The sequence below is a fragment of the Cyprinodon tularosa genome, unplaced genomic scaffold (assembly GCF_016077235.1).
Source record: "Cyprinodon tularosa strain WSP-4 unplaced genomic scaffold, ASM1607723v1 ctg210, whole genome shotgun sequence".
NCBI classification, from domain to species: domain Eukaryota; kingdom Metazoa; phylum Chordata; class Actinopteri; order Cyprinodontiformes; family Cyprinodontidae; genus Cyprinodon; species Cyprinodon tularosa.
Window position 1 is genome coordinate 2,622,653 of NW_024038779.1, and position 27,985 is coordinate 2,650,637.

The 27,985-nt window shown below is 40.7% G+C and overlaps 2 protein-coding genes across 3 annotated transcripts; both read right to left on the reverse strand.

The window, feature by feature from the left end:
• Positions 1 to 534: 534 nt before the first annotated feature.
• On the reverse strand, positions 535 to 17,608 carry zgc:66448 (uncharacterized protein LOC327401 homolog). Its single transcript, XM_038285487.1, has 2 exons — positions 17,142 to 17,608; positions 535 to 5,033 (listed from the first exon to the last, which is right to left on the reverse strand). Exons 1-2 carry the CDS (start codon positions 17,545 to 17,547, stop codon positions 1,564 to 1,566), a joined length of 3,876 nt encoding a protein of 1,291 aa, XP_038141415.1. The 5' UTR covers positions 17,548 to 17,608; the 3' UTR covers positions 535 to 1,563.
• Positions 17,609 to 18,817: 1,209 nt separating this feature from the next.
• si:ch211-261d7.3 (myb-related transcription factor, partner of profilin) lies at positions 18,818 to 27,981 on the reverse strand. 2 transcript variants are annotated; one of them, XM_038285497.1, is made up of 4 exons: positions 27,851 to 27,981; positions 26,875 to 27,566; positions 21,275 to 21,700; positions 18,818 to 21,192 (listed from the first exon to the last, which is right to left on the reverse strand). In XM_038285497.1, exons 2-4 carry the CDS (start codon positions 27,128 to 27,130, stop codon positions 20,399 to 20,401), a joined length of 1,476 nt encoding a protein of 491 aa, XP_038141425.1. In that variant the 5' UTR covers positions 27,131 to 27,566; positions 27,851 to 27,981; the 3' UTR covers positions 18,818 to 20,398. The 2 variants fall into 2 exon arrangements, with proteins under 2 accessions (XP_038141425.1, XP_038141426.1); XM_038285498.1 differs by lacking the exon at positions 27,851 to 27,981 and adding an exon at positions 27,598 to 27,743 and having other exon boundaries at positions 26,875 to 27,139.
• Between the last annotated feature and the right edge of the window lie 4 nt (positions 27,982 to 27,985).

The window sequence follows — 27,985 nt, forward strand, 5'->3', positions numbered from 1 at the left end:
GGAAAGAGGGTTTGGTATTTGTTTTTACAAAGACCTGTGTTTATTGTACAGCAATAACAAAAGGTATTCTGGATTATATTCTCCCCGGGAAGCTACTCCATTTTTTTTTTTTTTTTTAATATGGGGAAATGAGAACGTGAAGTCAACTAAACTTACAGTCATGGAAATAAATGATAATTCACAGAAACACATTGAAGTACTTCAAGGTGGGATTTGGTTTTATTAATATAGGTACATTTCTAGATTAAATCTAAGCAGGAAAAACTGGAATAAAGTGTAGGACCTGTTCAATGCCTTTGTAGAAAAAAAAAAAAAAAGACAAAAAATCCCAAATTAAAGTCTGTTTTATTACAAAACTTAACAGTGCCATGATTAATTGCTAAACTGCAGCTAGATTGCCAGATTATTACTGGAAACTAATGTAAAGGTACCTTCTAAATGATACATTTATTAGTTCCGGTAGAGAAAGTTTGTATTTCATTCAGTTTTCCATTGTATTTGGTGAGACATTTGGACCCAAGGAAGAGATCATAGTTGTAGGCCAGCAGCTTTAATATGTAGAGTGCTTTGCAAAACAGACTTATACCCCTTCAATTTATTAATCTAGTCATAGAACAGCCAAAAAACAATGTATTGCACTGAGATTTTATGTGATGGATTAACGCAGAGTGTATAGAAATCATCCAGCAGCAGGAAACATGGTGGTGACGGTATCATACTGTGGGGACAGCAGGAACAGGGTAGTTGATCAGACTTGGTGGGATGGAGTTAAAGAAAAATTAAAGTCATAAGCACTGACTCAAAGGGATGAAATAGAATGCACAAGTTCCAGATTATATGTAAATAAAAAACTTAATAAATAGAACATGTATCCATTTTTCCGGCCAGGTTTCTTCTGCTTTGTGTTACTCTCTCACATAAAACCCCAATAAGATACATCAAAGTTTCTGGTTGAAAAGACAGAGTGAAAAACTTCAAGTGGTATAAATTCTTTTACCAATCAATGCATACTTTAAAATACATTTTACCTCACAGCCCCCCTATTCCAGACTCTTCAGCACCTTTAAACAAGTTGCGCTGCCTGTGACGGGTTGAGGTCACACTGTTCAGTCTACTTAGAAAGCACAAACTAGGGCCTAGAATACCAAGACAGCAGACATGCAGACTGTACTCATAAAAGGCACACTGTATACTGTACATGGAGAAACACAGTACAAATGGTTCAAGACATATGGACAGAACTAGAAAATTACTAAGATCTAATTCTAACATAATCAGCAATACATGAAATGTAGCCTGCAGAACCTCATTAATCCGCACCCCTGAAATGATCTGAAAAGTTGGCGAAACCAATTATAGACATATACATCCTCTGGTCAAACACGCTGCACAGTCTTACATCAAATTTCAAAATCAAATGTGCAAATTGTGTCTGGTTTCACTTACACCTTTTTTTTTGTTTGTTTTAAATCATCATCCACTCAACAGCAAAGTGTCAAATGAATGAGGTTTTACAGACAAGTATAAAAAACAGAACTAAGGTTTGTTACTAGTGTAGAAGTGTCATATCTCCCCCTTCGCATGTTGAAGGTAATGCATCTGTAGATCCAGCTCCCGGGGAACGGAGAGTCCGCATATCATGCAGTGGAGAAGCCGCTCCGGGGGAAATGGCAGACGGGTTCCCAGCTTGTGAGGTTCCGTCTGTGGGGGGAGCTGAGGTAGGGGCAGGGTCTGCGGCATGTGTGGCCTCTCGCTCATGACCGGCTGTGGGGTGAAAAATATGTTTGGGTGTGGGGGTCTGGGTATTGCACCGACCGGGACCGAGTGGAGGGGGTGAGGGCTAGGCAAAGCCAAGGGGGGAAGAGGAGCGAGCGGAGGAGAGAAAAAAGGAGAAGGTTGATTAATGATGATCTGAGCGGCTGATGCCATCGGTTGCTGCTGCAACTCCTGTCCGCCACCTGGTTTGAGCTGGCTGGAGAGCAGAGACTGAGGTCCGACGGAGTTGTTCTGAAAGCCCCAGACGGGGGTCCCCACCCCCTGGTTGAAACGATGAGGCTCATATTGGATGGATATGGGAACCTTCTGCGTGGGGGTCTGCACGCCACTCCAGCCGGGCGAGACCTGTTTTTGTTGCAGCTGAAACTCTTGGTTATTTACCAACTTATCCACAGAGTTCACAGTCTTTGAAATCCCCGGAGGGGTTTGAATGTCCCACAAGTTGCTGGTAACCCCGTGAGAACCAGGAGCTGAGATGGGCATGGCGTTGCTTTGGTCTATTTGAGCTGAGGGTGGGGCACCTGTGAGACCGGAAACCCATGGTTTTTGCGGCTCGCAGCCGTTCCACGCCTTCTCTGGCTGAGTAACAGTCGAAGACAAAACTGAAGGACTATTGATGTCCCACAGCCTTTCTTCTTTCTTGGGTGGCGGGGACGGCTCTGGGCCGCCCGGCCACCGTGGCAGCTGCAGGTCTTGGCCGAGCTTGTTTGGGGAGCTCTGAGAGTTTGTAAGTGGAGTGGGGCGGACACTCCACAGCGCAGCTCCGTCTATGTAGGAGGAGGGAACGGAAAAATCATGCTGCAAGGAGCTTGTTGCAGCCAAGCCTGTGGATGTTGGAGTGTTACTCCACAAAGAGAGTTTATGCTGTCTTTGTTGCGCAATCTCAGTTGCCACTGATGGGCTGGATTTCCTTGGCATATGAGAGGCCAGAACAGAAGAAGTGTTCTCCTTCAACTGGGAGTCCAAGTTGGGAGCCAACCCAGGTCCCAATAACGACATATCCGCCCAGCCTGGACTCCTTTGATGATGCTGCTGCTGTTGTTGAAGCGCCGGCTGTTTTGAAACGTCATACTGTGGAGCCTGAGGATGGTGCTGCGTGGGAAGTGGGGGCACCTCTCTAGCATCCACGCTCCACTGCAGCGGCTGACGATGCGGCTCAGACGGCCATGCCTCACTTTGTTGCCTTGTCTGTGAATCCATGCGAGACAGAGAGGGCTGCTGCGGCGCTTGTCTGTGCAACTCGGAATCTCTGTGAGGAGAAACTGGGTAGAGGTGATGTTGAGGAGGAGGAACCACCTCTGAGATCCCAGATGGTCTGGACAACCCCCACACTAGCCTCCCTCCCCTCTTCCCCCTTCCCCTCATCCGGGCACCAACTGGGTAGGAGCTGTAGTGGCTTAAAGCTTGCTTTTTGCGTGCGTGAATCTTCTGATGAACCAGCAGGCTACTGAACCAGGAGAAGGATTTATGACACTCCTCGCATTGGTGCGGCCTCTCCCCGGTGTGGGTGTTCATGTGGTCTCGCAGCAGATAGGCCAATCCGAAGCTCTTGTCGCAGAGGTCGCACTTGTGCGGTTTGTCTCCGTTATGGGACAACATATGGTGCTGGAGTTGGGTCTCGTCGCTGTAGCCTTTGCGACAGCTCGTGCAGCGGAAAGGCTTCTCCTGGTGCAGCTTCTGGTGAGTCCTCATGTTCTGCAAGAAGGCAAAATCCTTTCCACAATCGGGGCATTTGTAAGGCTTTTTGCCCGTGTGGATAATAAGATGCTGCTGCAAGTAGCTGCTGAATCTGAAACCCTTGCCACACACTTTGCATTGGTAAGGCTTGTCCTTGGAATGTATGCGCATGTGTAGCTCTAACACTGAGCGGTGCCGGAAAGTTTTTCCGCACTCTGAACACTTGTAGGGTTTTACATTAAACAGCTTTCCCTGTGTGTTATCACTGCTTAATTGAGCTAACTGCTTTTTTGGTGTGGGCAACCTTTCCAAATGCATTGTATTTGTCTTGTGGACACTCAACAGATGCCCTTTTAAACTAGATTCCTCTCGAAAAATACTAGGACAGTGAGGGCAGGTGTGCCCCTTGTCCCAATGCTTGTTGGTCACCACCGGAGATTGAGGTGTCCTTTCCAGCTTTTCGTACTCTTCCTCGTGGAACTGCAGGTGAGCTCTGAGGTTAGCTGGAACGTGAAAGGTCTGGGGACAGAGAGGGCAACAGAAGGTGCGTTTCGTATCCTGGCTAGTATGAGAGTTCTCCTTCTCGGGACCCTCAGCCACTTCGGGTCCAGACCTAACAGGCTGTTTTTTAGGTGGCTCGCTTAATGAGTTGGTTTCTTGTAATCTGTGCTGGCGGCAGTGCGCCTTCATGTTTTGGGCGAAGGCAAATGTTTTGCCACATTCAGGGCAGCGGAAAGGCTTCTGGCCCGTGTGTAGATACTGGTGCTGTTGGAGGAGGCTGCTGTACTTAAAAGTCTTGCCGCAGATGTTGCACAGGTGAGAGCGGCTATTGTCGACGTGCTTGCGCCGATGGTCTTCCATGACGGAGTAGTGTTTGAAAACCATGCCGCACTCTGGACACTCGTACGGCTTGAGAGCACCGTGGGATTTCTGGTGGAAGCGCAGGGACATGATGTTTGGAAAGGTCTGACTGCACTCTTGGCATTTAAAGGCGCACTCACGGGAATGGGTCATCATATGTTTGGTGACAGACACTTTGAACTGGAAATCTTGGCGGCAAAGAGGGCAGTGGTAAGGCTTTTCTGATGCATGGTTGCAATCATGGTCCCTCAGTTTACCTACTGTAGAGAATATCCTCTTGCATTCTGCACACTGATATCTAAACGGCGCCCGCGTTTTGTCCTCCATCTTTGTAGTCTCCAGGTTCTCTTCTTTTTCCTTGTGTTCGTTCCTGTGTTTGATGAGGCTTCTGCGGTGCTGGAAGGTAAGGCCGCATTCTTTGCAGGTCAGGGGCAGCAACTCATCCTCATGTGCGTGAAAGTGCCGATGGAGGTTGAACATCTCGCGCTGGCTGAAGCTCTTGCCGCACTCCTTGCACACCAAGCTAAATTTCCTTTGTTTATTCGTCGGATCGGCCTCTTCGTCATCGTCCATCCCGTCTTCCGCTGGATCAACTTCAACCCCCAAGCCCTCAACTGGAGACTTCTCTGCTGAACTTTCTCCCTTGTCAGTCTTTTCTGAGTTCTCCTCAGGAGGTGGATGCTGGATTGCATCATTAACAGTCTTAGCAACTTTGTGGTCTGTAAGATAAAAGCAAATGACAGCAGACAGCTTTAAAATCAGTCAGATTAATCTATAATGCATAATAGATCAGACCATTATCTTGCTTCACATATTGTTCGATAGCAGGAAAATAGGGCATTATAATATCTCTGATTAATCATCCTATTGTAATTTTGTTAATGATTAACCCACATTTTTTCTTCACATCTCCTTTCTCTTTTCATCATCATAGTCGCACAAAGTTAGCCGTAAACAGTAAAGTTTTATTTTACACCCTTTGAAATATTGGAGTGCAGGCCAGTAATGAACTGAAGCAGTATGCAATATTCACCTTTCTGAGATTGCAATGGGCTACATGTCCAAATCCACAACCCCCTGAAATTCATCCAGCTCCTGTGTTTATTGTCTTTCATTACTTGACTGATTGAACCAGGTGGGTCTGCCCACAGTTACCGGGGCTGGCTGAAGTTCAGACAGTAGTGGAGTTTGGCATATAGCCCAATGGATATATTGTATATTTTCAGCAGACAATATTTTAATTTGATCCATTGTATTCATTAAAGTAAAGGAATGACTAAACCATTCAAGAATAATAAGCTGATTTCCCCTTCAAACTGCTTTGAATGCAAGAGGAAATTCGAGGTTGGAGTCAACAGACTTCTGTTTGGCTTGAGGGAGAGTTGGTCCATCAAATAATTATGATGGATCAAATGTAATGAGACTAAACAGGAAATAAAGATTACGCCTAATCTAAAACAGTATTTAAAACCCGAATGAAAAATATGTTACCTGTTATTCGAAATTTGATGTAAGAGACCACAATGTTTCACTGTACTTTGTTTTAATTACGTAGTGTTAGATTTATCTGATATAATTTGATTTAATCATATATATATATTAAGTTGATAATGTTATCTAAAATTAAGTTGATCTGATTTTTTTGCCTGCACAAACAAACTTGAACTCAATGTTTTTTTTTATATGCCGAGTTTACACTTTAAGAACAGAAATCTAGATTTAATTTGAGGGTGGAATCAGGAACAAGGCTGCTAGTAAAGTAATTTGGGCTTTTAATTTATTGATGCAGATTTTAAATAATCAATGAATCCAGGTTTTTCTGAATTTTCCTACAAAAAGACATCTGCACATCCATCCTTACATAAACTGAAAATCAAATATGATTACTACAAACTATGTATACAGGTTTGCATGCATCCTATCAAAACCAAATTAAGATATTCACATCTACAGGGATTTATCAGATTTTTTTAATCATTATAATTATATTTTTATCATTTATGCTTGTCGTGATAAAAAAAACTTTGATTAATTGTCTAAGAGATTAATTAGAACAAAATATATTTAAAAAGCTGTTTTAACCCATTCAGTCATACATGCAAAGCTCCCTGAAAAGAGGAGTCCCAGCTTGTAGTTCTTCCCCTTTGCCTGCAGCTATTTAACTGGCTGCAGGGTGGGGTGGGGGTACAATGTAGATTGGTAAGCTAGCAGCATAAAACGACTGCATCCTTGAAGAAATCTTTAAACCAGGACAGAACATGTACCAGGTGACTATACCCTGACTGAAAATAAACTAATTGAACCTGGCTCCCTGAACTCCTGCAGAAAGAATCTAAAACATTTATAGGTTTTCCAAAAAGAGATTAAGCTTATAATTGTGTCTTAAGTGTATTTTCTTCTTAGGGCCTGGAGAGGACACGGAAACTGCAGCTCTTCCAGTCAGAGAAGACGATCACATCGGCCGCTAGACCAAGAGCTACAACCCTGCCCACCCTCAACATTGAACGTCCATCGAAAACCTTCATCATTGAAATGAATGAACAGTTAGAGGCTCACTGGCTATATACCGTATTTTCACGACTATAAGGAGCATATAAACGTCTTTTTTTCCCCTCAAAATGTGCGGTGCGCCCTATGTGTGTTGTTACTGCGGACTTCTGAGACCACCATGCCTTATGCAGAACTCATGATGAAAGAGTGGCTGAGGGAGGTGAATGTAAGGACACCAGGTGTTTTTTTTCCACTCATCACCATCACTGTTAATCTGTGACTCCATGCGTGCCCATCTCACAGCTGAGGTGAAAAACATGGTGAAACAAATTAACGCTGTGCTCGCTGTTATTCAACCGCTCGACATCGGTGTGAACCGGAGGCAGCAGGTGCAGCAGAAGCAGCGAGTTTACATGCAAAGTCAAATGGTTGACACGCATATAGGCGCAGCAAAAGGTCTCGCAGCGTGTTTTGAGCAGCAGCGTGTCGGGAGCGTTTAAGCACCTGACGCGCTTGATGCGCTGCTGCTGCTCGAGATGGAAAAATTGAGGTTTTGCTGCTGGACAGCAAATATAGCTGCAAGGCAAAGAAAGGATAGGATAGCTCTGCCCAACGTGCGTCAGACACACTTTTGCACCGCGCAGGCAGAGCAGCAAAGCTGCTTCAGCCCTGCGTCAGAACTAACTGTAACAATCTAAACTGCAGGCAGCACGATAATAAAAGCGAACATATTCTGTCGGCAGAATAATTCCACGGTAAGTGGAAGGCAGCGCTGGGCAAGTTACGCCACAGTTTGCGGATGGATTGTAGATGCTTGGACTAACGTGTCTGCTGGCACTGTTGTTCGAGCTTTCGCAAAAGCCGGCATTATTTCTGAGGAGCCGCCTGGCACGGAAAGTGACTCTGACAGCGAAGAAGGGGAAATTGGCATGTCTGATTTAGCGCGGCTGTTTAATTCAGAAACAGAGGATGATGACTTTGATAGGTTTGATTAATACTTTGTAATAAATACATGAATAAAGCACAATCATACTCAGTTTTGCTCCCACTCTATTTTTCTACCTGAAAACTTAATTCAACAGCTGCCTCTGGGCCGGGTCGCCTCCGGGTTCACCGCGGCGGCTGGTAGGTGTTTTTCATCTAAATAATCTAAACTGCACGCACCAGGATAATAAAAGCGAACATATTCTGTCGGCAGGTTTCAGGATTTTAAGTTAATTTATGCGTCAATAAACCGTTTCAGAGGAGTGATCACAGCCCTGTGTCATCAGCGATGTGTCGCTCACGGCCGGCTCCCAGGTTTGAATAATACTTTGTAATAAATACACCTTGCAGCTATATTTGCTGTGATCAGTGGGAATAAAGTAGTTTTAATATGTTTTTAAGTGAGAAAATCCACCTGAAAACTTAATCACTGCAGTCATTTCATCCAGATTATCATCCTGCCTTCTAATATTAGTTCTGTCGGTGCCGCTCAGACCCCCACATACCAGAGGTGCGCCGACAATAGGAATGTCTCACGGCCAGCTGCCAGGTTTGATTAATACTTTGTAATAAATACATGAATAAAGCACAGTCATACTCAGTTTTGCTCCCACTCTATTTTTAAATACACAGTAGAGGTATTTAAAGGTAGTAGAGGACATGTACCTGTATATAAAAAAACGCGCCCTATAGTCTGGTGCGCCTTATGTGTGTGTTAAATACAGAAATGGCACACATAACTGAGACTGCGCCTTATGGTCGTGAAAATACGGGTACCTTTAACTCACCCCTCTAACCTGCATCAAATAAGTTTGTTTAGTCCTCATAAAAATGCTGCAATGTGCCTTTGTCACCACAGCTGCCAATGCTAATGAAAACAGTAGAAAGCATCAGTTCTGCTTAACTACTTCGCTCATTCACTGTGACTGACTTCCTATCCCTTCATACTCAGGCTAATATTTGTATTGCTGCTACTTGAAGGTACACCTGGTTGCTAAATGGGGCTGGAGCTAGAGCTGGGCGATATGGCGATATATATCGTGAGGACGAGAGAAACATGTCTATCGTGACCTTTCTCCTCTATTTTTTCTATCGTGATAAACTTCTTTATTATTATTATTACTGCTAATATACATTGTAATATAATCTGTTAATATAACATTTTGCGTTTTTGCTATGCAAACTCTAAGTGTATATAACGAAAAAAAAAAGAGAATAAAAAGATAATGTGTAGAGAACGTGGTTTTGCGACACTACACCGCTTTACGTCACGCGGCTTTGCACCATACGTTTGCGACATTACTGATGGAGAGAGCCCGTGAAATTTCTTTCTGGCTTGAAAAAAAATTAATGATGGACACCCAAGAAGATTTTACCGTTAAAGCGGAGCTGCCTGGCTTATATGCTAGTTGTCGGGCTGAAGTGGAGAGAGAGGTACGCAGTGGTGCGACGCATTATGCGTTGACTACGGACATGTGGATGAGTAGAGCAACACAGCCTTATATGAGTCTCACCATCCTTATCACGGACTGGACCCTCCGCGCTCGGTGTCTACAGACCGTGTACTTTCCTGAGGACCACACCGGAGTGATGCTCGCCCAAGGTATGAGCCTGACATTGCTATGCACTTTTGTACGTTCGCTAGTTTTACTATTATTGGTTTTACTAATATGCTTACACCAATGAACTGTGTGCTTTTACAGCATACGCATCCATTACTGGACCTCACTGATATTATAATTTATTCTGAAGGGGGGAAAAGTGAAGGCTACTGCACCTGTGAGTGTTGTGTTTACACACAAAGGTGCTGTAGCATTCACTTTTTCCCCTTTAGAGTAAATCATACTGTGTGTATTAGTGTGTACTGTTTGTTATAGTTTGTTGTATAGTACTGTTGTGTTCCATGTTTTTAAACTGTGCAGCACGTTTCTCTTGTGACTGCTGAAAAATAAAGAGAACAACTGAAACACCCATAATTGTGGTACAGGTCGTATGATGGATCACATTTTTAACTACACTGACACTCCTATCCAGTAGAACATGTGGGCATTTTAATTAATGTATTACCAGTGCAGACACATTTCTTCTTAAATAGGCGAGGCGCCCCCTAGTGGAAAACAAGGTAAGTGAAAGACAAGAGAAAAAACTGGCCTTGGAATTTTATAAAATGTCAATAACAAATTAATATTAAATGATTAATTACTGCAGCGCAATAGCCAAGATTCTATACTGTTCACTGTCATGGCCGCAAATTGCATAACTGGTGTTCTTGGTTTGGGGTTGGGATTCTCATATTAGGAAACAAGATGATGGGTAAAAAATAGGCGATGAAAGATTTTTTTCAACCCTGTCCATCTGACGGACTATGAAAACATAAAATGCAACATCAGTTGTGGTATATCGTGATATATATCGTTATCGTGATATAAAATAATCCATATCGTGATATAGTATTTTTTCCATATCGCCCAGCCCTAGCTGGAGCCATTGTCCCAGTTTTAGAGTTGATTCTAGTGTATACATACACATATACACCTTTTAATCCACCATTATGGTAGTTCCCTCATTTAATCAAGTCACTGTTGTGCTAATTTACGCAACATTAAAAATTCATTTTGAAATGGTTATTTCACATTTAGCATAATTTTCAACCATGAATTTATTAAAATGCTTTTACTTTCCCTTCTGCTTTTCGTTGTGATCTAGCTGACCAGAGACCGATTGTTCTTAATTCTAAGGCCCATCCAAACTATGGTGTCAGGATTACGACAAAAATGAACCACAGTTGTAAATGATGCTCCCGGGTTCCATCGGGGCCACATATTTTTTACTTATCAGGACTTTATGTAGCTCTAAAATCAATTAATTTTACACTAGATGTATTTTAAGTTTCTTAATTTAGAGACCACAAGAGCCACTAAGCTGAAACCACGTAAAAAAAAAATATATATATTCACCAGACAGACTGAATGGTGAATGGTCAGTGCTATATAAGCTTGTGTTGAATGAAAATGGGTGACCCCAGTGCACCCATGGAGCATAATCTACGCTTGTGGTTCACCTTTGTCGTAATCCAGAGTCCACAAACAAAACAAAAAAACAAAAAACAAAAAAATTTCTCATCTTTTTTTTTTTTCTCTATTTGGTTCACTCAAGTGCTAATGGAAGCATTTTATCTGAGGTAGAAATATTTTCAGATTTTTATTTTTTTTTTCGTTTTCTCCAGTATGCGTGTGTGGTGTTTACTGTGCAAAAGCACTCTGCTGTGCTGTGATACATCTAATCAGGCAGGTATTCAGTCAAGAATGACTGACAGACTAAAAGATTTGGCTATTATTTCAATAAAAAAAAAGGAAGAAATAATCAGGTATTTCCCTCAACTTGGTATTTTGATGAAAATGACTTACTTTGTTAATAAATGCCTTTGCCATTTAACACTAATTCATAAGAGGAAACGTTCGTTCAGGATGAACACTGCTAACCCACGCAGCATGTTCATACCTCTTTTAACACAGAAATTTAGAGGAAAACAGGCCAAACTGTGGATGACAATGTAGAAAACACAGAAGAGAATGTTAACATTAATTGCCCACTCGAGATTGACTTTGAAAGTTTACCGCAGTTGGCTTTATAGGGTATATTCAGTCTGGAAAAACTGCTGATTTTGCGGGCTTTACACAGAAGAAGAGCAGGAGGGCCATTTTATTTTTCTTCCAAGCCGTTGAATGCATGATCCAGTTATAAATGCCTGTGTGCCAGTGTCAACTGAATAGATGCTTAGATAAAAGGTTAAGTCAGAGTCTGGGTTTCATGCCCGTCTGTGTTAATGTGCAGTTATGCAGCTAGCATTTAGCTTCTACCTGTTTTAAGTCTCAGTAAATCTTTAAAACATTTATATATATATATATATATATATATATATATATATATATATATATATATATATATATATATATATATATATATATATATATATATACATAAACACACACAATTTGTAATTTTTAATAGAAAAATATGACCTTAGAAAAAAAGCTTTTAAGGGGTAGGAAAAAAGAAAAGGGTTGGAGATTAGAAGCCATATGGCCCAGCTCTAAGTTAAAGGAGAAGTTCAGTTTTTTACACTTTAAGCCCATTTTCTGTAGTGTCCAGGATGAAATCGAATGATCGACACCAAAAGTTTGACAATTGCTCCTGTCTCTGCTTTTTGGCTCATTTAGAATCAACCCCTGGCTGCTTTAGAATGGCTAGCATAGAGCATGTCCGATAATGTCCTTAAAACAACCTTAAACGTTCTTTTTTTAAAATATGCTACTCACCGTGTCGTCAGCGCTGTTCAATGACGTTCCAAAAAAAGTTTCGTGAAGAAAAAACGTTCCTGTAGTGTTTTATTTAGCATTTTGTAAATCCCATTGAGTTCTGTAGGAATAGTCAATATTCCGCTGCCACCGGAAACGGAAATGGGGCCTCTTTACACTTAGTTGTAGTCTTTTCGCTTCACTCTGTGTACTCCGACGTCGAGAATCAAGAATCCACCTTTCGTATTCCATTTTCAGAGTTTTTTAAAGTGTTTAACAGAGACGTTAGCACCTCGACGTCGGAGTACACAGAGTGAAGCGAAAAGACTACAACTGTGTAAACAGGCCCCATTTCCGTTTCCGGTGGCAGGGGAATATTGACTATTCCAACAGAACTCAATGGGATTTACAAAATGCTAAATAAAACAAGACAGGAACGGTTTTTCTTCACGAAACTTTTTTTGGAACGTCATTGAACAGCGCTGACGACCCGGTGAGTAGCATATTTTAAAAAAAGAACGTTTAAGGTTGTTTTAAGGACATTATCGGACATGCTCTATGCTAGCCATTCTAAAGCAGCCAGGGGGTGATTCTAAATGAGCCAAAAAGCAGAGACAGGAGCAATTGTCAAACTTTTGGTGTCGATCATTCGATTTCATCCTGGACACTACAGAAAATGGGCTTAAAGTGTAAAAAACCGAACTTCTCCTTTAAATCATTGGCACACATTAAACATAGAACATATTTAAGGAGGTTGCAGAAATGACCAAAATTGGGTTAAGAACTGTCAACGGCATTAATAACAACTGGAAGGATAGTGGAGACGAGGAGGGGATCCTGAATGATGGCCATTTAAATGCTTAGTGAAATCAAATTGGGAAAAAAATTAATAGAAAAAATAACGGAAGAACTTCTGCGGATTAAATCGGGCCATTTTGTAGATAGCCAAACATTTTCTAAATATTTCAAGGTCAAACTGTGACACTAAACTCTCACAGGCTTCTTTTTTGCCTTAAATATTTCTCTGATGCTCTAAAAGGCTGCAGCTACCACTCTAGAACCAGTAGATCCCGTTATCCCACAACATAGGTCAGAACATAATAAAGATGATCTTTTTCCCCACACCCTGTGGGAAAAAATGACTCCATTCAAAAACAAAATAACATCTGCTAGGTGTAAGAAAAGGGAGGGAACTATGCCAGCAGCATAAATGACACATTTAAAATTTTATTACACCAGCTTTTTTTTTTTCTTACTAGTTATTGTTGCATGGTAGGTGTCTTCACCTTTCATATCTTTGTTTGCCAATGTATGCTCACTCTGCCTTACTTTAGTTCTCTAAATCCATCAGTTTTTTACACCCCCCCTTTTATTTTTATTAAGCTAAAACTTGTGGATCTAAACCTACTTTAAGGCAGAGCAAAAATTACCAGAGTGATATTAAAACTACATGACATAAAAGAGCAGAGACCAACATAAAATGAATTTGGGGGGAAAATAATCGGCTGTGTGCAAAACTATAAGTGGCGCACTGACCTACTTTAACTCTCCGATGGATTTCAAAATAAAGTGCAGGAAAATAGGAGACACTCTGATAGCATTAACCTCATGATTATTATCCAACTCTCAAAACTTGTGTTTTTATTTTTAATTTCTCTGATTTGAAATGTTTTTAAAACACAAGAATAATGGTGCTTGGTAAACACTGGTTAATGAATGAGATATACAAAGCCTTTACTCAACTATATTTTTTGTGACTTTTTTTTAAAGCTATTTTGATAAGTGAGTGCCTGATATTATTTAATAAGTTGTTGCAGTCATAAAATTCAAGTAACAGCCTATAAATAAAAAAACAAACAAACCCCACTGCAGTCCTTTGTTTAGCCACGTTGCTGTTGGAGGCTAAAAACAGGTTATGGTGGAGAGAAGCTGAGAATTAGAGCAGAAAAACAGCTCCCTACCCTGTTATGATAATCACTAAAGAAAATATTATGTAGAGCCAACGGAAAGGCAGAAACCATACAGGGCTGCTGCATACATTAGCATTGACCAGATACATTTTGCACTGCAAAAAATAGTTTGGTATAGGCCAGGTCCTTGTTTAATTCTGGCATAGAATGGATTATCTGTGGGCTGGTAGCAAAATGTGTTATTTTTAAATTTATAGGCAAGTAGAAACACAAAATTATAAACATAATGAACCACAATAAAATAATAATAGTTATAATAATATGACTAAATCAAAGCTGCATGGTTTAATCCTTGTTTTCCTAAAGTGTTAGCTAGTTAACAAGTTTTACATTAAGAATGTCTGAAGGAGGACTGAATGCTATGGAGGGACAAAACTGACGGAATTAAAAAATTAAAGCACAAATAGATAAATTACCCAATAAGAAAACCCATACATAAAAATATCACTGCCACTTTGTCAAATTCTAATATCACTAAAGATCAATTAGTATAAAGATCAATTTAAAAAAAAGGTATTTTCTACTGATCTTACAGCAGCAAAGAACTAATATTAGTATCAACATGTTGCACAACTGCACAGTCATGTAATGAAGGTAAAAAGGAAAAAAACGCAACATATATATTTAGAAAATGTTTAAATACGAGTGAGCAACTTAGTAGAAATGTTTTTGCATTGGTCTTTATGTCTGTTTTGATCCTGCAGAGAGTCTAGGAACCAAACCAGTTTTGAACTAATCTAGCCTCAAAAAGATCTGCAGTATTGAAATGGTATTGCAATAAGTAACAAAAAACTTCCCCATCTACTGTGCATATTTCTAGCTTGTCTATTTCTATCATGTTAGCAATGTTCTGCATAGTGCCTCCCACATTTCTATCATCATATCCTCACCTTCCATGCACAGCAGAGAAGTTGATGCGTCTCTGCCACGCAGCAGGGCTAAATGGGCACTATTTAGGCAAGAACTTAAGGAGTTTATCGAGTGTTCGTACTAACAAACAGAATCACTTGAAATACATTCTGCATCCTTTACAGAGTAAATAATCCCAGAATGGATTCTCAATTGATCCATATTTCCCCTCTAGCATGTCTTCGGAAGCGGAGCCCTCTACTGGACGCCGGGAACACTGCACCAACGAAAGATTTCCCTTCTCAATGGATGTTATCAGTTAGTCTAAGGAACACATTTTTAAATAAGAACCCATTAATGAACAATAAATTGTGAGTCGATATTTTTTTTTTATAACATCCCTAACACAAACGTTAGAGATGCACCAATCCAACACTGGAATCGGATTTCAGTGATTTGATATCTGATATCAGATCCAATCCAGTGCACTTTACATTGAACGGTTATTTCTTTCTTTTTGCTCCATATTCATATCTGTGTTATTTTGTTATGTTAGGATAATTATCTCTGATGATGTGTGACTTTATTAATAATAGGGTTGAAATAAACATTAACAATGTTTATGTCAAGGCTAAAGCCTTCACACATATGGCAGGATATATGGTTGATCCATTCAACAGTTGAAATTACCATTACAGAGCGAGCAGCTTTATGCAACCAGGTTTAGGTGTGAATAGTTATCAAACACAACATTTACTAGCTGTGGCATCTTTAAAAAAATAAATGTCTTTGTCCTCTGAATTTCTAGAATATTTATGCCACATCAAAGAGGATTTGATTTGGACTGATTTCTTTCACAACTTTGAAATATTGCTGTAAAAAGATTTGTGAAGAAAACCAGGTCCACACCACTTCAGAACACAATTAATGTTTACTTAAAGGTATAGAGGACAATCTTAGTTCTGGGTGGATCATCTAAATAAGTGGTCCTCCTAATTGTCAATCATTCTGGTGATATGTTTACATTTAGCCGTCCTGTGTTCGTCCTGTTAGCTATATTTTTCTGCGCACTTTCAGGTGTTTGTGTGGTGACCTATGGTTCCAGACAGTCAATGAAGCTCACCTTTCTCACCGAGGTTCTTATGGCCGAGGGCCGTAAGAGAAAAAAACAGTGTCTACAAAGTGTATAAGAAAAGAAAGGCCTCAGAAGAGGTAGATATATCCCATAATGCTTTGCGCAGAGAGCTCTCCTCTCAAAGCATAATGGGATTTGCTGACGCCCGACAGCAGCGACTAATAACAAAGATGGCGCAGGCACCGCGCGGTGGAGGAGGAGTTACGTGACCAACGCGGAGCAAAAAGCAGTGATCATCTGTCCTAACGGTCAGTTAACCGAGTTCGCTATAAAGTCCACTATATAGTCCCCGCTCTATATAGTGATTGAGGGATTTAGGGGAAACATTCAGACACAGTAGGCTTGTGTGATCTATGAGAACAGCAACTTTTAAACAGCTTGCACTAAGAGAAATTGTCTCATGCATGCTCTCACACGCGTTTGATGGGCGTTCCCTCTCGAGAGTGGGTACAGGGATGTGCATGTGCAGTTTTTTGTGTGGAGAGGGCAGGTCTTTAAAAAAATAAAAATCACGAAAATCCTCCACTAAATCTTTAAACAAATTGAAAACTTCTGAAAAGACCTAAAGATAGGTGTCATTTTGCTGCCAATCCAAAGTGACAGTGTTTGAGATTATCAGGAAGGAAGATTGGGAGAAAATAAACTACAACAGATTTGCAAGCCTTATGCAGGACTAAGAGCTGAGGTTCTGATTTGCGTTTCAAAAAATAAAAATATGATGAAAGCATGGGTGTGAATACTTAAAGAGCAAAACTATTGCAGGTTTTTTCTTGATGAGCATTTGAAAGTTTCCCTCAGGTTATAGGACCCACCCCTTAATCTGTGCAGACCTGCACAGAGACTACAGATTGGAGTTGGCCAGTGGTTAAATCTAAAATAATCCCACCTTTCCTTTATACTGTGCAATATATATACGGTCAAATGCATGCACAATGACAGAAACTAGAGTTAAAACCAGGTAATCTATAGTAATGGGTCCTTGTTTGATTTTGCAGTGATAAATAAGGAAAGCAGATGTGAACAGAACCAGCAGTGGAGTTTATCCCAGGTTAGCCGGAGGCTAAAGCTAACTCTTAACATATATCAACATTGTTGGCATACCACTTTTGTCATTTTCCTTCTTGCGGGCTTTCGCCCCCTCCTCGTTGTCCTCAGTCTCTGACCAGACGAAAGCCTGCTCCCGGCTGTCGAGGGCCTCGGCCATTTTTTCGGCCGCTGCTCGGTCTTCTGATGAGACGCATGTCGTTTTGTCTGCTGCTCCAGCACCGGATTCGACACTAACCTCCCCAGAATGGCTGGCAGCACCGCCGCCTTCACCGTTACTGCCAACATCCTCGGCTGCGGGCTCACCATCGGGGGAGCACCTGGTTTGGTCACCAGCCGCATCCTCCGTCTGGTTGGGGCTGCATCCAGACTCCGCCGCCACGGCCTCCTCCCCAGATGTTTCCACCTCCTCTGTGGGGTTTTTCTGTCGATTCGGAGACTTCGATGGGTCTACGGCGGCCATGTTTCACCCATGCACCCCCTTGTCCGACCGAAGCACACAAGGATCATGAAGCCAGGAATTACATTTCCGGTCCGACCCTTCAAAATAAAACCACCGTTACTGACAAACAGACGTTCTTCATTATTTAAGAAAGCACGTTTGAAGCTTTAAATTACACATTTCCAGTTTACAAATGTTGTGATTTTGTTGTTCTACGCAGTACTCTTAAAACTTTATTATAAATAGACATAACTTTGCAACTTAAAGTGCAAGCATAAAACTACATAAGATGATTAGGGCCAGTAAAAAAAGGTAACAGATTTTTTTTATTTTGAGAAAAAGGTAATAATTCTGAGATTAAAGATATAATTCTGAGAAAAAAGTCATAATTCTGACATTAAAGTCAGAATTCTGAGATTAAAGTCATAATTCTGCGAAAAAAGTCATAATTCTAAGAAAAAAAGTCAAAATTCTGAAATTAAAGTCAGTATTCTGAGAAAAGAAAGTCATAATTCTGAGATTAAAGTCATAATTCTGAGAAAAAGGTAATAATTCTGAGATTAAAGATATAATTCTGAGAAAAAAGTCATAATTCTGACATTAAAGTCAGAATTCTGAGATTAAAGTCATAATTCTGCGAAAAAAGTCATAATTCTAAGAAAAAAAGTCAAAATTCTGAAATTAAAGTCAGTATTCTGAGAAAAGAAAGTCATAATTCTGAGATTAAAGTCATAATTCTGAGAAGAAGTCATAATTCTGAGATTAAAATCAGAATTCTGAGATTTAAGTCAGAATTCTAAGATTAAGGTCAGAATTCTGAGGAAAAAGTCAGAGTTCTGAGAAAAAAAGTCAGAATTCTGAGATTAAGGTCAGAATTCTGAGGAAAAAGTCAGAGTTCTGAGAAAAAAAGAAAGAATTCTGAGATAAAAATCAGATTTCTAAGAAAAACTTCAGAATTTTGAGATAAAGTCAGAATTGTGACTTTCTTCCCATATTAAACTGAAATCATATTTAAAAATCGGTTAACCTTTTTTATTTCTTCACTGTCTCTGATCCTCTTCCGTATAAAACAGGTCTATGGAGAGGAAGAAAAAAAACTATTAATAGATATAAGCAGTGTATATAAATTAGTTTGAAGTTAAATTATATATCCCCAATGAATTGCTATGGTATAGTTTAACTAACAAGCAATTGTTTTGATATTGTTAAATAATTTTTTTTAGAGTTTATCAAATAATATCCATTGCATTGGAATTTCTATGGTGTAACAAATCAACAAGAGATGCATGTGTTGGTTTTTTGCAGCCCATAGTTATATTTTATTAAGTTTAGTTACATTTCATTTGACAGTATCTATCTACAAAATATAACTTGTGCAAAACTACATAGATGATAGCCATATAATGCTTTCCTGGTACTATTTACAAACACATCCATGATACTGCATGCAAGATTATCAATAGCTGCTAGATACTAAGGAATGCTTCAAAAGTCCATCATAAACACAAGCTGATATCGGGATCAATTTGTAATGATTACACTTGTTCGTTGTTTTTTTTTAAATATATATATATATATATTCTTTTTTAAAAACTCTTTAAAATAGAACAATTTTGTCTCAAAATGCACTCAGAGCATTGCTTAATGTTCAACCAAAGCTTAAGTGAAATATAATGTCACTATTAAAACAGGACAAGCATGTGGTGACTAGACATGGGCCGGTTACCAGTCTGCTCATTTGGTTTAAAGTAATAAAAAAAAAACATAAAATAAAAACGCAAATGAAAATAAGATGGAAGAACAAGTAAGAGACTGTGATGCAGGGCTGCTTTTGGCACTGCAGCATCCGAGTACTCAGTACACCTGTTAAGAAATATCTTGTTTCCTATGAAAAATAAATAAGTACATATATTTAGATTTTGTTTAGAAAAAAAACAAAACACAATGCAATAAGATTTTTCTAATAAAAATAATCTGGGTTTAGATGACCCAGTTGGGGATGAAAGCCCCTTTGTGTGTCTTAAGCTGCAGCTCAGAGAGTTTAAAGGAAGATCTTTAAAGTTGTCCTCTTTAAAAGAAAGAGATTTGCTTTGTTCGACGATATTAATGGTCATAAAAAAAAGAAGACAACCATCTTTTACTCTCCTTAAAGAACCTGCTATAAAACAAATTGAGACCTGATTATCATTCAAACATTTGCATTATGTCTCATTTTAAGTTTCCATGCTGATACTGTGAAACTTGTAAACATGGAATTTTGCTCAAAGAGAAACCTCATACCGGCCCATGCCTAGGGAGACCCAATCTCACAATAAGATCTGCCACAGATCCTTCTGTGATTTTTCTTTATTTTTTTTATTTCCCTTCCCTTTTTTCTAACCAGTGAGGGGACAGAACACGCCCCTGGTAAAAAAAAAAAAAAGCACAAGCATACATTAGAGGGTACTTAGAACAGCTGCAAAAGTACAATTTATGGAAACAAGTGCAAATCACAAGTACTTTATGATGATGTAGTTAGTCAGGAAAACTAAGACGGATTGAACCCGAAAGAATCAATGAGCTTTGCTGAGGAACATGCGCTCTGAGCATGAGAGGCTATGGTTCGCATTTTTCCCTCTCACTTCGCTTTTTTCAAAAGTCTTAGACCTGCTTTATCCACACGTTTGTGTGGAGCCACGGTTCTGTTAAGGCCACCCTATTATTTAGAGTCCACTTCACCAAACTGCTTCAGTCCTTTCAGAAAAAAACAAAACACACCAAAGTACACTATGGAGTGAGATTTGAAACAGGATATAACTATTAGTTATTACAGAAGTACCGCAAGTAAAAAGAGCATCACATCTTCAAACATCAACAGTTTTTAAATACATTCTCAGCGCCGTCTCTTGCGCCTATGTTCCAGAGGTCTCCCCCTCCGTGGCCTGTGCAGATTTCCACTCCTATCTACAGCTGGATCGGGGGGGAAAGTGTGGTGTATTTCTGGGGATGACGGTGACGAAGCCACCGCTACAGCTGGCAGGTTATTAGAGTGCTGGCTGACCTGCGGTTGCTGCTGTAGGTGCGTTTGATGTTGTTCTATGTGCTGTAGCTGCTGAGGCTGTAAGTGCTGCTGCTGCTGCTGAGGCGTTTGTGAGGGGTGTGCTGGTTGCACCCGATGCTGCTGGGGCTGGGGTTGCTGCTGGGCTTCCAGCACTCCCAGAAGCCTTTGCAAGAGGACATTGTTTTGCTGCAGACTGACTGCTAGTGCTTCTTGTGATGCGACAAGGGTTCTCATGTCCTGTCTGAAGCTTTCGCCAAACTCCTGCAGGCTCTTCTCCACCCGATCCCCCAGTTGAATCGCCGCCTCTCCCAAACCTCGGAGCTCATCTTCAAGCCAGGAGCTGCGAGGGGGGGCCTCAAGAGGACCCTGCTGTGTTCCAAGTGACGGCTGGGGGCTGCTGGGCTGGGGGCTTCCGTTCAGGAAAGGAGCGCTGTAGAGAGGAGAAGGAGGCAGCCATCTTTCTGACGTGGGTGGGGGTCCTATTCCCAGACCCAGCCCCAATCCCAGTTTATCATCTATACTGTTTTCCACTGGGTCACAGTCAGGATCTCCCATGTCTTTCTCACGCTCAGGAATCTCCTCTTCTTTCTCCAAACCATCTCTCTCTGAGCCATCCATTCCTACACCTGCACAACGAGACCAAACACTACTGCAAATTTTGCAAAAAAACGATAAACTGAGAAAGACAAACAGACATCTGTTTCTTACCTGGGTCAGAGTCTGGAAAGCAGGGGAAAATGGGCTTTGGTCTGATGCTTTGCTTCTGCCTCTGCTGTTGGAGCCTTGGACTAGACTGAGAGGAGCGCCCCAGCATGGAGGCCCCTCTGCTGGAGGGCAGGTAGCAGCTGCGATGGCGGGCGTCTGCAAGCCTGCCTCCGTTGCGCCTCTTTAGGTCGTCCCAGCGCTTCTTCACCTCTCGAAGGGTACGGGGTACTCTGGACACGGCGTTGACCCTCTCCAGGATCCCCGCCCAGATGCGCTCTCTCTCCCGCCTTCTGAGTCTTCCAGCGGGTCCAAAGAGCTCCCCTTCACACCGGGTGACTTCTGACACCAGAACCTCCAGCTCTGCCCCACTGAAACGACTCTTCCTTTTACCTGCTCCTCCAGCAGCCAGCGCAGCTGACATGGCTCTGTCTTTGGAGAAAAGGTAAACAAAAAATAAATAAAAGCTTGTGGAAGGGTGCCCGATTATTCTAAAGGCATTTCCATCAGACTAAAGAAAGAAAATAAAAACATTCGACTGGACTTTGTTTCCAACTTTAAAGACGTTTCGCTTCCCATCCAAGAAGCTTTTTTATTCAAATGTCAGGAATAGCACCCAGTTGGACCTCTTCTGTGTTGGGCCACCCATCTGTGGAGAGGTTGTTTGGTTTCTCCAATATAAAGATCATAGCATTCCTCACTACATTACTGAAGAGCGACCTCCTAGGGACAAGACTCAGCTGTCCACCTACACCTTTTGGACAAAGGACATTCCTTTGATGACCAGAATGTTCACATTTTGAAAAAAGAAAATAAGTGGCTTGAGAGGGGCGTGAAGAAAGCCATGTCTATGTTAAGAAAGAAAAAACAACCTTAAACAGAGGGGGTGGACTCAGATTTCAGCTTTCAAAGACCTACAATGGAGCAATTGAGTTGATTCCTTCCCACTATCATTGCAGCCCCAGCCCCTGGCCTGTACAGGAGAATGGAGGACCTCGCCTATTCAACGAGGCCAACAATTCCCTTTAACAACTCCCCCTTTCAGAGACTTAGATGGGTATGGTGTATTGCAGTCTAACAAAAGAAGCAAACGACCCCCCATCCAAAGGGGTGGACCCCTCCGTCCGTTTCAATTTGCATGTTTTCAAAACAAAATCAAGGCTTTGTTGGGCTACTGTATAAAACCTCGAACTAAACGCTATTTCTGACATTTGAATTGAAAAAGGATGGGAAACTTCTTCAAACTGGGAAACGACGTCCAGTGGATTGTTATAATTTTTCTTTTTTTGTAATGACTATGACCTGGATTACTGAGAATTTTCACCAGCATTTCTATCAGACATTAAAGAAACATGTGAACTAAAAAAAAATATTTTGTTATTCTTGGTCCTCCCAATTGTTATAGGACAAAGAAAGTTATATATATATTTTACTGAAGTTAATACCTGATGTAAACTGTATATAATAGCTTTATAAAAAGGCTGCTTGTATTTTAATGGTTTTACCGGTATTTTACCGGTAATCCCACCACAAAATAACAAATATAAAAATTTAGTTTGAGCTATAAGATTTTTTTTTAAGCACTAAACTGCATATGCAATAAATGGGAATGTTGCAGGGGACCTAGAAGATGTGCAAACCCGTTCAGATTTAAAGTAGTAAAATGTGTGTTTTAATGGGAGAGGCTGTAAAAGAAGATGAGGTTCTGCCATGGATATGCAGGTAATGATGGTAATGATTAGCAAAAAAAAAAAAAAAGAATGATCACAATAAGGATAATGATGAATATTATGTCCTTTACAATGATGTGAATCTCAATGTGCCACGAAAGATGAAAATAATGAAACCTTTTATTAAGAAGCACGGCTCAGGACACTTAAAACAATAAAAAATTGATAAACTTGGAAAAAGATAAATTCCCTCCTTTGGCTCCCATTGGACGGATATGTCTTAAAGGAGCCACGGTCAGACTTAAAATGTCTAAACAGCTGGATTTACTTCCTCTTATTTGAAATATTATAAATTAAGCGCAATCATTTAAAAAAAAAGCATATTGGTGATTCATAAAGAGCCTTGAAGGAACTTTAAGGGAGAAAAATAATCTCTCTTTACAGAAGATGGAGAAGCTGTTTTACTGGTTGCCAAAAATGTCAATACCACAAAAAGCATCAATACGCAGACGCTGTAGCCGGATAAAATGCTAATATGGTATGAATGCTAAAGACAAGTGTTGTTTGCATATTTTTGTTATTAGTAATTTTAGATTTCTAAATTATTTTTTCGTTATAATAATAATATTACAACTTCCAAATGTTGTAAAACATTTTTTTATACGTATTTTCTTTGCGCACATGTCAACTGTGATCTGTGATTCTGCTGATAATGCATGGTCAATTTTAAGATTGAAAAAGGTGAGTTTTCATGTTATAAATACTTCTCTGTGATGGTTGTTCTCACAAGGTTTAGTTAAATGCAGGAAATACTGTTTGTTTCCAATTGCATTTATTTGTACAAGCCTGCACAGATGTATTCTACTATCGTCCATATCATTATGTCCATATGTTCTCAGAATGTACCAATTTCCTCCTTTTTGGCCTGAAGGATGCAGAATAGTTAATATGAAGTTTGCAGCTTACTTTAAGGCGTACTAAATATAGACACTAAAACTGTGTATGCAATAATTTTCAGGTTTGATAAATAACTTTTCAAGGAGTAAGTTTTTACATCTGCATATCTACATCATGGTATTTTGCTTAGTTGGGATATGAAGATATGATCCACACATTCACAAAAAGAAAAGGTTTTTCGTGACTGTTCCCCTCATTTTACACAAGCAGTATGATTTGCTCCTGGTTGGTAGGTCAGCTTTGTACTTGCTATTTAGTTAACATTTGTTTTTATTCATGTAAACAATTTAAAGATCCCCTAATCCTTTCTTAGCATCATTATCACCTTAAATATTATAATTTGAACAATTTGGCCTTTAAGTCATAATTCCCTAGTCAGCCAATTCCAATACACCATCTTAAATTTAAGCTTTAAATAAATTGTTTTACTTAATCTTGTTCCTGTTATTAAAAATTCATGTGATTCATATAATGAAAAACTGTTCAGAGGAAAAACAGAATCAACCGATTGGTTGTGGTGAAATTGTATATATATATAATTATATATAATTTGTTGTAACCTAACATAAGCAAACCTGAGTGATTTGTAGGTTAGTGTAGAAGCACCAGTCTGAAAACTTTAGGATTTAAAGACATTCCTGCATTGTTCAGCTACATAAAATTTAATTGGATTTAAAAAATCCACTTGCTTCTTGCACATATTTTTTGAAAGAAAAAAAAAGAAAAGCTCTACCTTAAATAAGATGAAGCGTTTTTTCCCTCAATACCTATTTTCTTCAAAAACAAGGATTTCTGAATCGTGTAGAAGCAATTAACTACACCCTGCTTTATTGCACTCAAAGGACAACATAGGAATGTAGGAGCGAATTAATTAACTAGAAGTCACCTAATTAACTAACAGTTTACATTTGAGTAATTCAACGTTAGCGTAGACACCGTTTTCTTAGGTCATTATTGGATTTATCAGGGAAGCGTTAAGGAAGCAGAGATCCACAACTCAGGTGGGAGAACCTGTTGTCAGGACAACTAGTTACACACACCTCAAATCTGAACTTTCTAGGAAGGTATTTTCAAAGAAAAGATTCACAAAGATTGACATTTGGAGTTCAACACATGCCATGTAGCGTTTGCAGCAAATGTATGGAAGATTATTATGTCAAGTAGCAAATAAGTAATACCAAGTATCCAGGTTAACATATCCCCCCGATGAAACATGATGATGGCGGCATCATGATGTTGGAAAGCTTGTTTTTTTTTCAGTAGCAACAGGAAAGCTGCTCAGAGTTAAGGATGGTTTATACTTGGAAACTAGGTCGTCTGTGTAGGTGTCGCAGTGAACGCAGAGACGTCTCCGCCCCCTCCACAGACACTCTGCTGCACCTCTCCCAAATTATAGGTGACCGCAGACAGGAGGCCTCTGATTGGTCAAATCTACTCATGCGTATTTCCTGTTTGGTACCTTATTGGCTTGTTTTTTTTTGTATGACCGCTAGAAGAGCGAGGTGCGCGAAAACGGTGCAACCCCCCCCTATGTCCCTACGCTGTTGGACAAACACACCCCCACTTCGCCGCCTCGGCCATATCTACACCCACGGCTACTTCATGATTGTCCCCCTTGCGTTGTGGCGTGGAATAACAGAGTACAGACCACGCTTCAATATTGAGCATAAATCAGAAATGTCTGCATCATACCTGCGACACACTGCTGCGGGAGTATAACCAGCCCTGTACAAGGAAGATAAGTATGCAAGAGGAAAAAACAGACTCACAGGAAGGCCCACCTTTTAACGCTGGTACAATGAGAACCAGAAAAGGCTTTACTACCAATAGGAATTAGCTGCTCTCAGCCAGCGGTCAAACCTGAATTCAATTCAGAATATATAGAAAGAGTTCAAAATTTATATTTTTCTATAGTGTTTTTTTTTTTTCAGAAGCACTGCATACCAAAGTAATTCCACATTTTTAATTTTCTCTTTTAAGATGTCAGAGCCACAGGTGAAAGGCTCAAGGGCTCCTGATATGAACTACTTTAAAAGAAAGAAGCAATATCAGGGCCCTTATGCTACATTCACACCTAATGCGCCATGAGCAGCAAAAGCAGCACATTTACATGCAAAGTCAATGGCTGACGTGCATCAAGGCGCATCAAAAGGTCCTGCAGCGCATCTAGATCAACAGCAGCGCATCTTGACACATCTGAGCAGCTGAATCAGTGCCTCGTGAGCCTCTGATGCACGTGAAGCGTTTCAAAAGCAGCAGCTGCTGGAGATGGAAAAATTGAGCTTTCTGTGCTTGACGAGCCACATAAACCAATCAGAGAAGCCGATCTGGGAGCTGGCAGGGAGACAGACAGAGCACTGCTGTTGCAAAGCACTTTGATCACTCACTGTAAACAGTTTATTAACGCCTAAATTAACTTAAAATGTTGAAACCTGCCTGCAAAATATGTTCACTTTTATTATTCTGGTGCCTGCAGTTTGTACCACATACCTGAAAAACACTAACATCTATTCCCAACCTCATCGAACAGTAGAGGAAAACCCCAAGAGGCGACACAGTCTGAGGCAGCTGTTGGGATTCCCAGTGCCCCCGCCAGTATGTGGGGATCTGAGCGCCTCCAACAGCAAAATAACATTTTAAGGCAGGATAGTAATCTTGATGAACGGACTGCAAAGATGATGTTTTGAAGTGGACTTGCATATATTAAAACTACTTTTATATAGCAAAGCTGCTCTGCCATTGAACACAGGAGCCACACAAGCATCAGACGCATCTGTACACACTTTACTGGACGTGCCTCAGGAGCATCAAAGATGCTCTTGAGGCGTGTCTGAGCTTTATGTGTACAAGCATCAAAAATTAAGCAGCAGGCTCTTCTTTGCTGCTGAAATCGCGTGCGGTGTGAATGTAGGATTATAAATTTCAAGAAAATAGCCTTAGATTTTCCATCCCAAATAGCCATCATTCTTCCACACTTACTTTGTTCAATGGACAAGAGGTCGTCTGAGGACATGCCGGGCGCCATGATGTTGGGATGCACCACTACCACGTTGAAGGGAAGTCCTCCAGGTAAGGCGCTGGTCTGGTCACAGCTGTTCTCCGAGTCTTCATCCTCCCTGGGGAAGCCGTTCTCTGAGGCCGCCCCTCCAAAGGCTCCCTCCGGGGACTCCACTTTGATGTGCATGGGAGGTGATTGCTCGTACAGCAGCCCCCCCTCCTCGTAGTACTCAGTCATGGATCAGACCTGGTTTAGAGCAGAACTGCCTGGTGGGCCAATTCTGGTACTGGCAGCCCCCTCCCCATGAACTTCAGATCAAAGTTTCATATAAACCCTGCATTCTAACATGGCTGGGGTTGAACAGACACTCCAAAAGGATTTTCTTTTTTCCTTTTAGGAAATACAATATGTTATAATCTTAAAATACTATTTTACACAGAATGCCATAAAAACTCTAAAGTCATAAAAGTAAAAATAAAATAAGCATGTTCTCTGATTATACGTTTCTAGACACCTTGATGTCTATCTCTGGCAGCTTGAATACATGTCAACTATTTTGATTTGCACTGCTGTGTTCCTAGAACCACATAGAGCATGGATAAAGGTGCTACAGAAAGCCCTTTATCTGCCTGACACCCAGCAGCATCCTCCAGGTGGAGACTCTCCTCCAGATCTGAAACACAAAACAAAACAACAACACTTACACCTGTGCTGAATGCTCACAACACCTCCGATTGCTTCCCGGAACGGCATTTCTCCTGTTCCGTGTCGCATCGCTGCGCATATCTATCTGCACATCATCCGCAATGGTTGCGCATTCCGCATACATTAAGAGCTGATGTTGGAATGGAGCTAGCAGTTAGCCTGAGCTGCGGGTTAAAACGGTCGCTTCCTGCCGGCTGTCCGCTTCAAGATGAGCTAAAACGATTCAAGAGAGGACAATATAAGGCGTCCTACCTGAAAATGAGTCCACATGGGATGTAGAAGCAAACAACAACAAAGGAAAAGCTTCAGTTAGCAGCCGATACACAAACCCGGAGACAGTCGCTTAATGTATACGTCATCGGTAGGCGGCGCTCGGGAAGAGAAGCT